Here is a 13,768-nt window from a genome sequence, read left to right on the forward strand (position 1 = left end):
GCTAAACCACAAAATCCTCACAAACTTCTACTCATACACAACAGAGAGTGTTATGACAGTAGACATCACCTCCTGGTATGGGAATAGCACCGCACACGACCGCAGAAATCGACCAGATAAGCCGAACGCATCATCGGAGGTGTGCTCCCAACCATCTGCAACATCTACACCATCTGGTGTAAAAACACTTTACTTACCACTGTAATTACCGGACTACAATACTTTTCATTCAATGATTGTAAATAATGTAAAAATAATGTAAAAACAAGAGAATAAAGAAGCCAAACTGTTCCACTACCTTTGTTGATACTACTGTCACTACTCAACTGCCAAAGAACTGTCGACACCTTCATATTTGTTCCTTCCTATAATGTATATACTGTTACACTATTTGATCTTGCACTGGTACTGTATTTGACTACTGTATTTCTACTTGTACTGACACTTCTAACATAACTTCTGTGATTTATTGTGCAACTTAACTGTCTTTTAATTAATGTACATCAGAGCTATTCAATTGTTGTATTTTTTGTATTTAGTGTATTAGATTCTGCAATGAGTGTTTGGAGCCCACTACACGCAATATCTGAAGAGCATGGAAAAAAGCATTTAACTGTGTTGTAGTCTGCATCTGACAAATAAAACTTGAACCTTGAACGTTGATTTATATTTGACACTTAAAATGTCTCTGACAATCTTGCACTTTCTGTTTTGTAAATGACATGAACGTTTGTGCCACTGCTTAATAACTGTTTAATAAAAACAGTTTTGGTTAATTGACTTAATTGTGATTTCCTTCTCTGCATGAAAGTTTAAAAGTAGAATATATTATTGCAGTATGAACAAGAATGTTTTAAAGGGGAACATTATCACCAAACCCATGTAAGCGTCAATATATACCTTGATGTTGCAGAAAAAAGACCATATATTTTTTTAACCGATTTCCGAACTCTAAATGGGTCAATTTTGGCGAATTAAACGCCTTTCTGTTTATCGCTCTCTGAGCGACGACGTCCGAACGTGACGTCACATCGGTAGTCAACGCCATTTTTCCCTACCACATCACACGCATCGATTCAGCTCTGTTATTTTCCGTTTTTTGGACTGTTTTCCGGTACCTTGGAGACATCATGCCTCGCCGGTGTGTTGTCGGAGGGTGTAACAACATGATCAGGGACGGATTCAAGTTGATTTACGTAGAATGTGCATCGATTAGCACGGCATGCTAATTATGCTAACATGCTATGTAGGCTAGCTGTGTATGAATATTGCAGCATTATGCCTCATTAGTAGCTATATTTGCATCCAGCCTTTCCCTCCATCCACATTTAATGCCAAACAAACACTTAGCAATCGACGGATTTAAGTTGCTCCAGTGTCAAGAGATGCGAAAGTCCCTCATTTGGTTTTTACCGGCGATGCTACGACAGAGATGACACAGAGATGACAAGAATCTCTAGATATCCTGCGACCCTCATAGCAGATGCATTCCCAACGATAAAGTCAACGAAATCACAAAAGTGAGTTTTGTTGACTTATGTGCTAATCAGACATATTTGGCCGCGGCATGACTGCCAGCTAATTGATGCTAACATGCTATTTAGGCTAACTGTATGTACATTTGTAGTTGTATTTGCATCCAGCGTTTCCTTCCACCCGGATTTAATGCGAAACAAACACTTACCAATCGACGGCTTTAAGTTGATCCAGTGTCAATGCGAAAGTCCTAATCGGTTGGTCTGCACATTTTACCGGCGATGCTAACGCAGACATGCATGGCCGAATAGCGTCAATAGCTATTCGCTCAATAGCTTCAGTTTCTTCTTCAATTTCGTTTTCGCTATCTGCCTCCATACTCCAACCCTCTGTTTCAATACATGTGTAATCTGTTGAATCGCTTAAACCGCTGAAACCCGAGTCTGAATCCGAGCTAATGTCGCTATATCTTGCTGTGCTATTCGCCATTGATTGTATTGGAATCGCTTTGTGATGTCACAGGGAAATGGACAGTGGCTTTCGCAAATAGCTAAAATCAAGCACTTAAAAGCTTTTTTTAGGGATATTCCGGGATGGGTAAAATTTAGATAAAAACTTCGAAATATAAAATAAGCCACTGGGAACTGATTTTTATTGGTTTTAACCCTTCTGAAATTGTGATTATGTTCCCCTTTAATGTACACATAGAATCGTCATACTGCTGTGACTATATGCATCAAGTGTTCTTTCAAGGCCAAGGCAAAATGTCGAGATATATATTGTATATCGCGATATGGCTTAAAATATTGAGATATTAAAAAAAGGCCATATCGCCCGGCCCTACAGGATGCAGTGAAAAGTCAGCACATTTCTGTCCAGCGACTTCGGCAGTAAAGCCACAAAGCCCTCGTGGGCTCCTGTCGTACTCGGTGCCCTGTCTGTAGCCACGGACACTAGGTGGGCGGTGTTTATTCCGGTGCGCCAATGGCCGGTGAATGATTGCAGCTGGCGGCTGCTGCAGGAAGGAGGCGCGCGTGGCGCGTCCTTGGGTGTGCCAGCCGTGGGCGTGTCCTGAGGTTTGACAAGCAGAGCCGCATCAAAGAGCCGCATGCGGCTCCGGAGCCGTGGGTTGCCGACCCCTGTCCTAGACCCTACACTGTTAACTGCATTGTCTGTCAGAAATCTGTTTAGCCCTAGTTCAGGCCCCCAAGAATTTAAGGGCCATCTGATGCAAGACCAACTTGTTTTACCTATTGGTACCTACTTTGTGTATTTGGGATCTGCATTAGTCCAGGAAATTTTAAGTCAAACCGTGGAGTAATTTATGAAACAATGTTTCTTTCTTCATACTTCCTCCAAAGGAGCCGTTTAGGTGGAATTGGCCCTATTTCTGAAGTCTCACTCAGAAATGGATAATTAGAACACCCACAAAACGGGATAGCTTCGTGGTAGCCAATCGTCGCTGCGAGTCCATCTTTGCTTTCTGTGGGAAAACAGGCAACCGCGTCCATCATTCCAAACATCTATCAAATGTCCAGCTCCATCTTTTAGCCGCCCAATCACGGCGTGAATGTAAATTTTTTTGGGCCACCTCTGCAGAGCGAACTTTTGTAAATTGAACAGTTTGCATTTCTTGTTGCAGCAATGCGGCTGCATTTTGTAGCATGTAGACCTAATATTAATTTCACTATTAATAATTTCCGAAGTTGTTTAGGGCACGTCCAACCGGTAAGAGCCCAGAGGGAAGACCCAAGACACGTTGGGTAGACTATGTCTCCCGGCTGGCCTGGGAACGCCTCGGGATCCCCTGAGAATAGCTGGACGAAGTGGCTGGGGAGAGGAAAGTTTGGGCTTCCCTACTTAGGCTGCATTCCCCGCGACCCGACCTCGGATAAGCGAAAAAAGATGGATGGATAGATGTTATGTTGTGATCCATAACACTATCGCCAGTGCATGTCGTCTCGTTTTATTAATTATGCATACGGATGAAGACACTTGTCGCATTTTGGATGTATTGTCTGGTTATTAGCAGGCGCCTGAGCACTGTCCGTTGCTTTATCCATCACCTACGCACGTGAAATATTTTTACCATTGTTGGTTGTGTTAGGTTTAACCATTTTGTTTTGGTCAAAATTAGTTAAAACTACTTTAATATCAAACATGCTTGTGCTGTGTTTCATAACTGATTTCGTCTTTTTTTTTTTTAAATAAGAACTGAAGTTATGAAAATAAATTATTTTCGAAGCACTTCCACAAATCGGTCAAGCTCCCCCTCAGTCCCGGTGGGAAAAAAAATCCTGGACCCGTCCCTGGTCAGTGATCAGGTCAATGCATATCCCAGTGCAGTGGTTCTCAAATGGGTGTATGCGTACCCCTGGGGGTACTTGAAGTTATGCCAAGGGGTAGGTGAGATTTTATTTAAATATTCTAAAAATAGCAACATTTCAAAATTCCTTTATAAATATATTTATTGAATAATACTTCAACAAAATATGAATGTTGTTCATAAACTCTGAAAAGAAATGCAAAATGCAACATATTCAGTGTTGACAGCTAGATTTTTTGTGGACATGTTCCATAAATATTGATGTTAAAGATTTCTTTTTTGTGAAGAAATGTATAGAATCCAGACAGATATCTATTACAATCCCCAAAGAGGGCACTCTAAGTTGATGATTACTTCTATGTGTAGAAATCTTTATTTATAATTGAATCCCTTGTTTATTTTTTTAACAACTTTTTTTTTTTTTTCAAAATAGTGCAAGAAAGACCACTACAAATTAGCAATTTTTGCACGTTCACAGGGGGGTACATCACTGAAAAAAGGTTGAGAACCACTGTGCTAGTGCAAAGATGAGTGGTGTGAGGAGACTCCAACTAGATTACTCAGTGGCAAATTTTACTTCAAAATATATCCTAGCAGGACTTTAGATAACTGTTACCAACTTATGAGCAAATAAATTACATGCATCCATGTAAAACATTTAAAACTTGTTTGTGTATGACATTTTAAAAATGAAATTGGATGTGTCAAAATTTTGTGATTGCCGGTAATAATCTTTTTTAAAAAGCGTTGTTTGATAGCGCTAATTTTAAGCCAACTGTCCATCACAGTGTCAAAAGCACAGCTGCGTCATGAAGTAACAACCAAAAGTAGGATAATGTTAGATTACCAGTTTCTGCAATTTCCTTCTTTTCTTCTAGTGTGGAGCTGATATCATGAACATCGCAGTAAGCTCTGATTAGCCGCCATAGAAATGTTGAGTTCTGTCCAAACTACAAAAGGACAAATAAGTAAAGTAAGCGCAAACATTCCAAAGTGGACCAGGGGGAAAAAATAATCCTGCTGATTTAACATACCTCTTCTCGTCTTGCTGTTAGGATACAGAGGCTTTCCCTTTTTTCAGCTTCTGTCCCCTGATGCAAAGAGTCGATCCTTTCAAGTAGGTCCGCTAATTTGTTAGTTGTGTCCTTCCTTTCCTCCCATTGTTCATCATTGCTTTGCTCTTCTTCATCGGAGTCTGTCAGTGCGGTTATATACCTGAAGACGGACAAAATATAGGTCTTCAGTTTGCTGTGAACAAGTGTAATTCAAAACTCATTTTGGAATTAGCATTTTTCAAAACAGACCAAGAGAGGCAACTTGTTCACAGAAAGCTTAGTGCTAAATATAACCGATACATATGGACATGTTAAGTTATTGTCTAGTTCAGGCTGTTTCAATAGCATTTTCTGTGGAAAATGTTGTGCATGGAGTACAGTGGGACCTCCAAAGACTCCTTAGGTTGTATAATATATTATTCAACTAAAGTTTAGGGAACCCTTTCCAGTTTGATTCACTAGTGTGCATGGGACATCAGCACGACACAGTATACCTCAAGTTCAGCTGGTATCAAGCATTAGATGTGCCCACTCTGAGGTTTCTTTGTGTCATTTATTTAAAATGAATGTATACAACAATCAAAAAGAGCAATCTTTTTGGTCCAATTTTGATTATATTTATTTCCTGTGGGAAAAAAAGGTTAAGAAATTAACACATTTCATGTAGACTAATTTAACAGTAGTAGTTCATCCTACTACTGTTAGGTCCCAAGAGCAACTGTGCAGACAATTGTTCGTAACTATAAAGTGCGTGGCACAGCTTTGTCACTGCCACAATCAGGAAGAAAATGCAAGCTATCACCTGCTGCTGAGAGAAAATTGGTCAGGTGATCAAGAGTCAACCGAGAACCACGAAAAAGCAGGTCTGCAATGAATTGGAAGCTGCTGGAACACAGCTGTCAGTGTCCACAGTCAAGCGTGTTTTGCACCGCCATGGACTGAGAGGCTACCATGCTAGAAAGAAGCCCTTGCTCCAGAAGCAACACCTGAAGGCTCGTCTAAAGTTTGCTGCTGGTCGCATGGACAAAGATAAGACCTTCTGGAGGAAAGTTCTGTGGTCAGATGAAACAAGAATTGAGCTGTTTGGCCACAATACCCAGCAATATGTTTGGAGGAGAAAAGCTGAGGCCTTTAATCCCAGGAACACCACACCTACCATCAAGCATGGCGGTGGTAGCATTATGCTCTGGGCCTGTTTTGCTGCCAATGGAACTGGTGCTTTACAGAGAGAAAATTGGACAATGAAAAAGGAGGATTACCTCCAAATTCATAAGAACAACCTAAACTCATCAGCTCAGAGGTTGGGTGTTCCGCGCAGTTGGATGTTCCAACAGGACAATGACCCAAAACACACCTCAAAAGTGGTAAAGGAATGGCTATATCAGGATAAAATTAAGCTTTTAGAATGGCATTCCCATAGTTGTGACTTAAAGCCCATTGACAACATGTGACATTGCTGAAGAAACAAGTCCATGACAGAAAACCAACAAATTTAGCTGAACTGCACCATTTTTGTCAAGAGGAATGGTCAAAAATTCAACCAGAAGCTTGCCAGAAGCTTGTGGATGGCTACCAAAAGCGCCTTATTGCAGTGAAACTTTCCAAGGGACATGCAACCAAATATTAATATTGCTGTGTGTATACTTTTAACCAAACAGATTTGGTCACATTTTTTTTCAGTAGACCCATAATAAATTCATAAAAGAACCAAACTTCATGAATGTTTTTTGTGACAAACATGTATGTGCTCCAATTACTACATCCCAAAAAAATAAGAGTTGTAGAAATTATTGGAAACAAAGACAGTCATGACATTATGTTCTTTACAAGTGTATGTAAACTATTGACCACGACTGTATCTACTGTGTTTACGCATGGACTATTATTATGTTTGCAAAGGTAAATATTGTACGGCCCATTTCACAGGACACATGTTTAAAAATACTGTATGACATACTGGTTGACACTCGTTGACATTACTCTCCAGTCAAACTTAATTTGCAAGGGAATAAATATTGTTTTAAATGTGAGTTCAAAAGCAAGACACGTTTCACTAGTTAGAAGCTGTAGCTTACATTAGTTTTCATTTGATTAAAGAAGACTGGATTCTTACATGCAAGTCATTATAGAAGTTCTTAGTTTTTATGCAGTTTCTTGCCTGTTTTTAATTCACTTTATTATTGTATTATTTCTTTAAATGATTTACTGATCGATTTTTACTTGAAAAGACACTTAATTAGGTCAAGAAAATTGATACACACTTAAATAGTACTATTAAGTTATAATACATGACACATTTTCCACAAATATAAACTTGTAATAAACCATATAAGGAATCTTTCCAAAAGTATGTTGTTGTTTTTTTCAGTTAATCCAGCTTTCTTTAATATCCCAAAAACACAAATGTTAGTTTAATTGGAGTATCTAAAAAGGCTATCAATGTAAATGTGAGTGCCGTGTGATTGACTGGAAGTCCAGTTTGTACCCTGACCATAAGCGCCGATTTACATTTCTGCCAATGGGTGTTCGGACGGGCGGTAAATCTGACGCTACTTTTTTGGCATGCGCAGTTTTTGCTTGGTGGATAGAAAGACTTTGCCATCAATCCCACGTGGGTACCCGGCAATGTCTGTGAGTGCGTCGGGGCCCGACCACCCAAAGACAATGCCACGGCGCCTATGACCCTGCCTGTTGTCTTAACACCAGTTTACCTGTGAACCCAATGAGGATAAGGGGTGTAGAACATGCTTTACACTTCTATACAATACAATAACACCAACAGATCAAATAGGGTAGATCTCACTAATTTATGATTGAAACCTTCCTTACATAGTTTAAAACACTAGTAGAGATGCTGTATGAACTTCAAACTAAACTTACTTCTGCTGTTCAAAGTTATATCTACACCAGACAGGTTTTATCTTTGTTTGTCAGCTAGATGTGTGCTCATTAAGAGCGCTGCCAAGTAGGAAAAACCCAAGGGGGACATGAAAAGACCTCTCAATAGAGCTTAGCAAGTATCCTCGGTTACTCTGTACAAAAACAAATCTGAGTTACCATGTCCACATCACTAGGCCTCTGAGCACGCAACCTAGCTTATTCAGCATGTAGCTGAATGAGAACCTTCCATTTGCAACAAATGCTGACGGATAATAAAGGGTTTACTTTTATTATAAAGGCTTGGCAGGTCTTCACATGATACCATGTACTTTCCCATGCACCAATCAGGTGCAATGCTGATAACGTCATTGGGTTTTTAACTTAAATTGTCTGAAGGAAATACAATGTCAAGTAAAAAAATAACCTGTCATTTATATGTCACAGTAATTGTGTGATGCATGCGTTTGTGCCATCGGTATTGTTTCATTACTACTATAGCACTTAAGAGTAGGTGTTGTAACCCTTTGTTCCTAAAATAGCATGAAGCAGGAGCTTAGTTTTGAATGGGTTACGTGCGAAACTTTTAAAGTCATTTGTGCTTGCTAAAAGGAAAAGGTGAAAACAAAACATTGGACTGATTTCATTTACTGCATTGTGGACTTCTAATTCAAACTGTTATAATATTATCCAAATACAGACTCTATCTGATGAATTGGTCCAATAAAGAGGTATACTTAATTCACCACTTAAATCAAAAGAAACCATGCATCCATGGAGAGGCCCTAGTCCGACCATTGTGCAAAAAGGTATGTTGTAAAAATCTAGGCAGGCATATCTTGTCATTGTATGAATGTACCATCAAGAGATTTAAATTATAGAAAAAAATGTCATAGCTCCTCACCATTTAAGGCAAAATGTAAAACCCACGACATGCGAGTATTTATGTGTAAAGACATCTCATTTTATGAATGAAATCACTCCTCTGTCAAGTGAATAATAAAAGCCTCCATTCTCCACTATAAAAATAATCACAAAGACGCCAAAAAATGGTCATATGGTATGTGTATTCCAGAAGTGGCTGCGTGAGCGTATGGGCCAAAGTATACATTTGCAGTGTGAGCACAGGCCACTAGAGGACAGCAGAGGGAAACTAAATCAGGCCCATTTTATGAATGGCCTCAAGTGAATGTGAATTATATTTATATAGCGCTTTTCTCTAGTGACTCAAAGTGCTTTTACATAGTGAAACCCAATATCTAAGTTACATTTAAACCAGTGTGGGTGGCATTGGGAGCAGGTGGGTAAAGTGTCTTGCCCATACTTACCAACCCTCCTGGATTTTCTGGGAGACTCCCGAATTTCAGTGCCTCTCCCGAAAACCTCTCGGGACAAATTGCCTCCCCAAATTCAGGCGGAGCTGGAGACCACGCACCCTCCGGCTCCATGCGGACCCGAGTGGCGTGTCGACAGCCTGTTTTCACGTCCGCTTTCTCACAATATAAACAGAGTGCCTGGCCAATAACGTTATAACTGTAAAATGATCGAGGGCGAGTTCTTGGTTTCTGATGTGGGTTCATAGTTAGGCAGTCTCATTAACATCCTCTCAGCGGGGCAACAACACACAACAACAGCAGTCACATTTTCGTCTACAGTAAAGCAGTTCGTCTGCCATAAACAGCAATGTTGTGACACTCTTAAACAGGACAATACTGCAATTTACTGTGCATGCATATGTGACAATATCATCTACTGCTTTTAGAGCAGGGGTTCTCAACCTTTTTTCAGAGATGTACCCCCTGTGAATTTTTTTAGTTCAACTACCCCCTGATTAGAGCACAGCATTTTTGGTTGAAAAAATAGATAAAAAAGTAAAATACAACACTATATCATCAGTTACTGACTTATTAAATTGTATAAAAGTGCAAAATATTGCTCATTTGTAGTGGTCTTTCTTGAACTATTTGGAAAAAAAGATATAAAAATAACAAAAAACTTGTTGAAAAATAAAAAAGTGATTCAATTATAAATAAAGATTTCTACACATACTACAATGAGGTGGAGACTTGTCCAGGGTGTACCCCGCCTTCCGGTCAATTGTAGCTGAGATAGGCACCAGCGCCCCCCGCCACCCCAGAGGGAATAAGCGGTAGAAACGGATGGATGGATAGCTGTAAACATACTCCTCCCCTCTTAACCACGCCCCCAACCATGCCCCTCACCCAACCCCCGACCACACCCCCGACCCCCTACTTCCCGAAATCGGAGGTCTCAAGGTTGGCAAGTACTGTCTTGCCCAAGGACACAACGGCAGTGACTAGGATGGCGGAAGCGGGTATCGAACCTAGAACCCTCAAGTTACTGGAACGGCCACTCTACCAACCGAGCTATATACGCCCCAATGTGAATACACCCTAATCAAATCAGATTAAATCAAACTTTATTAATAAAGCACTTTCCATACATAAAACAAAGGTAACACAAAGTGCTTTACAGACTTAAAAACAATACCCCAATGAGCTACATCCCTGATCATCAGTTACATACACGAGCATGAGCACGCACGCACACATATAAACAGCCAGGTGAAAAAAACATACAGGACCTGTATCCAACCAGACCACGGCTACCAGGATGCTGACACAAAGCACCTCCACAGCCACTGCTGAGAGAATACCGACACTAATGCAGAGGTCTCCCTCCAAGGGGACACTGAAAAGTAATAATAATAAAACACATACATACTGTACGGTGCATCCAGAAAGTATTCACTGTACTTCAATTTTTTCAATATTATGTTATGTTTCAGCCTCATTCCAAAATTAAATAAATACATTTTTGTCCTCAAAATTCTATAGGCAACACCCCATAATGACAATATCGTTTTTTTTCTTCAAAATATTAAAAATACGAAAATCACATGTGTAAAGTATTCACAGCCTTTGCTCAACACTTTGTCGATGCAGCTTTGGCAGAAATTACAGCCTCAATAATTTTTGAATATGATGCCACAAGCTTGGCGCACTTATCTTTAGGCAGTTTCGCCCATTCCTCTCGATGCCATCTCGCAAGTTTGTGTCCTGACTTCATAACTTTAATAACAAGGACCCCAGTGCCAGTGGGTCTCAGAGTCAGCGAAGTTCAAAGTGTAAAAGCAAATCTGAAAGATTAAAAGCCCAATGCCATAAAAAAATTTATAAGCCATTAGAAGAGTTTTAAAATTGATCTTGAAACACGTTTTCTGGTCTTTATTAGAATACGTGCAGCTGAATTATTTGGGGTGTAATACTCTTTTTAGGAAGACCAGAAAGCAGGGCAATAGAGTAGACTATAGAACTTGTAATAAAAACATCCATTAATGTCTTTGTGTTGCACTTAGATTTTTTTTAGGGCACACTCTGGTTATATGTTCATCAATATCATAAAAATCTATTTGTAATTTTTGAAATATGTGGCATAAAATTAAGCTCAGAGTCTAAATCTACGCCCAAATGTTTCACTCGAAGGGATGAAGTCAAAGACAATGATAGTAGTTTAGATATCTGTCTCTCAGGGCCAATGACTATAACTTCAGTTTTGTCCTAGTTAAACTGTAAAAAGTAATCTACCATCCAGTATATCTTAAAAATAATCCTTGAGGGACACCACATGTGATTTTATCGATCTTTGAGGATTTGGCTCAGTCCTCTTTGTCCGGGGTTCGCATGTTTTGAGTTGTCTTGGGTTATTTAATTACGTTCCACAGTTCAAAATAATGCATTTTAGGTTCATTGGAAACTCTTAAATGCTCATACGACCTTATTAACTAAAAAATATTCTCATCAAAGAACTAAAATGTAATTTAATGAAAAAAATATTTCAATCTTATTTAGTGGGGATTATTTTGAGGGATATCTCTTCTTCCCTGGGCCGGCTGGGCCAAACACTAAATATATCTATTAAATAAAGTAACAAATAGGGCAACAAGAGAAATATGCAAAACTTATCTTTTATAAAGAAAATATGTTCAGCAAATATTGGCATCTACATGAACAATATAATTTGCCTATAAGACACACCAAAAAATGTCTATTTTTGACACTTGAAGGCCTACTGAAATGAGATTTTCTTATTTTAACGGGGATAGCAGGTCCATACTTGATCATTTCGCGATATTGCCATATTTTTGCTGAAAGGATTTAGTAGAGAACATCGACGATAAAGTTCACAACTTTTTGTCGCTAATAAAAAAGCCTTGCCTGTACCGGAAGTAGCAGACGATGTGCGCGTGACGTCACGGGTTGTGGAGCTCCTCACATCCTCACATTGTTTACAATCATAGCCACTAGCAACGAGAGCGATTCGGACCGAGAAAGCAACGATTTCCCCATTAATTTGAGCGAGGATGAAAAGATTTGTGGATGAGGATAGTGAGAGTGAAGGACTAGAAGAAAAAAAATAAATAAGTGAGGGCAGTTGGATTGATTCAGATGTTATTAGATACATTTACTATAGGATAATTCTGGAAAATCCCTTATCTGCTTATTGTGTTACTAGTGTTTTAGTGAGATTATATGGTACCTGAAAGTCAGAGGGGTGTGGCCACGGGTGTGGTGACCGTCTCCGGTGGGAGGAGGTAAGAGGGTCCTCAGCTGCAGGAGGACGCAAGCTCCGCTCATGTCTACGGTAAGAGCCAACTTATTACCACAATTTTCTCACCGAAACCTGCCGGTTGACATGTGGTAGAGAATCCTGTTCGCTTGACCGCTCTCTTCCTTAGTGAAGCTCCATCTTCGGGAATGCTAACAAGGAAACACCGGCTGTGTTTGTGTTGCTAAAGGCAGCTACAATACACCGATTCCCACCTACATCTTTCTTCTTTGACTTCTCCATTATAAATTTAACAAATTGCAAAAGATTCAGCAACACAGATGTCCAGAATACTGTGTAATTATGCGATTAAAGCAGACGAATTTTAGCCGTGATCGGTGCTGGAAGAACATGTCCGCTACAACCGGTGACGCCATGCATCATTCCGCGACGTTTTCAACGGGATACTTCGCCGGGAAATTTAAAATTGCAATTTAGTAAACTAAACCGGCCGTATTGGCATGTGTTGCAATGTTAAGATTTCATCATTGATATATAAACTATCAGACTGCGTGGTCGGTAGTAGTGGGTTTCAGTAGGCCTTTAAATAAAGTGTGGATTATGCTGCCGCTGTATGCTTTGGGCTCGCTCCTTCCCTCCATGATAGCCTGATGTTGACATTCTCCTCTGATTTCAGATCAACATTTTATAATTAAAGTGACTGTTATAATCATTCATTTAGACTGTGCTTGAGAATCCGGTCTGCGTCTCTTCAATTGCCATTGTCTATTTGCAGCGCAGGAAGCTAGCAAACTTTATGAAGCACAATATAAGTTTAAGAACCTAAATGTCTCATACACTTATTGACCACATTTTCACTTCTAAACTGTATTGGTACTCACCACTAATGAATACAACTGAAAGATGATTACTACAACAGATGGAATTAGAGCCATGGTCCAGCTTTTAGCCTGGTTGTCAAGCTTGTCCTAGAACCGTGCGTGTCTGTTGTAGGGCCTCTTCTAGCTCCCTTTAAAGTGGCTAGTGGTGGTACGTGGCTCCGCTGTGGCATCTACACAATATACAAAGCTGGCCTTTTGTATTTCTGGTCAAGATTTAAAAATATATCAATGTATGTTCGTCTCGCTGCAAGTCTTGAGGCTGGATTGAAACTAAATTGACTGTAATGTAGTGTTGCCATCTCTCACTGACATCAGGATGATGAGTTCTGATGGTCTATATTTTTTGGTGAAAAAAAAATAATAATAAATAAATAAATGATATATATATATTTTATTTTAATTTTTTTTTACCTAAAAAGCATATATTTAAAGTGTTGTGAATCTTAAATAACGGCAAGCATCTAACATAAACAATAAATGTAGTAATTCAATGACATTTTAACAGTTTTATATACAATTAACAGTGGTGGTGTATGGACAAAAAAAATATTTCACTCAGCTGT

The 13,768-nt window shown here is 39.4% G+C and overlaps 1 protein-coding gene across 1 annotated transcript in view; it reads right to left on the reverse strand.

Moving 5' to 3' along the window:
• The window catches only part of LOC133559255 (regulator of microtubule dynamics protein 2), a 116,734-nt gene that overhangs the window by 82,039 nt on the left and 20,927 nt on the right, over window positions 1-13,768 (reverse strand). The window contains exons 3-4 of the mRNA XM_061910843.1: window positions 4,837-5,017; window positions 4,650-4,752 (exon numbers count right to left, since the gene is read on the reverse strand). Of these exons, the coding sequence (XP_061766827.1) occupies window positions 4,650-4,752; window positions 4,837-5,017 (284 nt within the window). The remainder of the gene's footprint in view (window positions 1-4,649; window positions 4,753-4,836; window positions 5,018-13,768) is intronic.

The sequence above is a fragment of the Nerophis ophidion genome, linkage group LG09 (assembly GCF_033978795.1).
Source record: "Nerophis ophidion isolate RoL-2023_Sa linkage group LG09, RoL_Noph_v1.0, whole genome shotgun sequence".
Classification (NCBI taxonomy): Eukaryota; Metazoa; Chordata; class Actinopteri; order Syngnathiformes; family Syngnathidae; genus Nerophis; species Nerophis ophidion.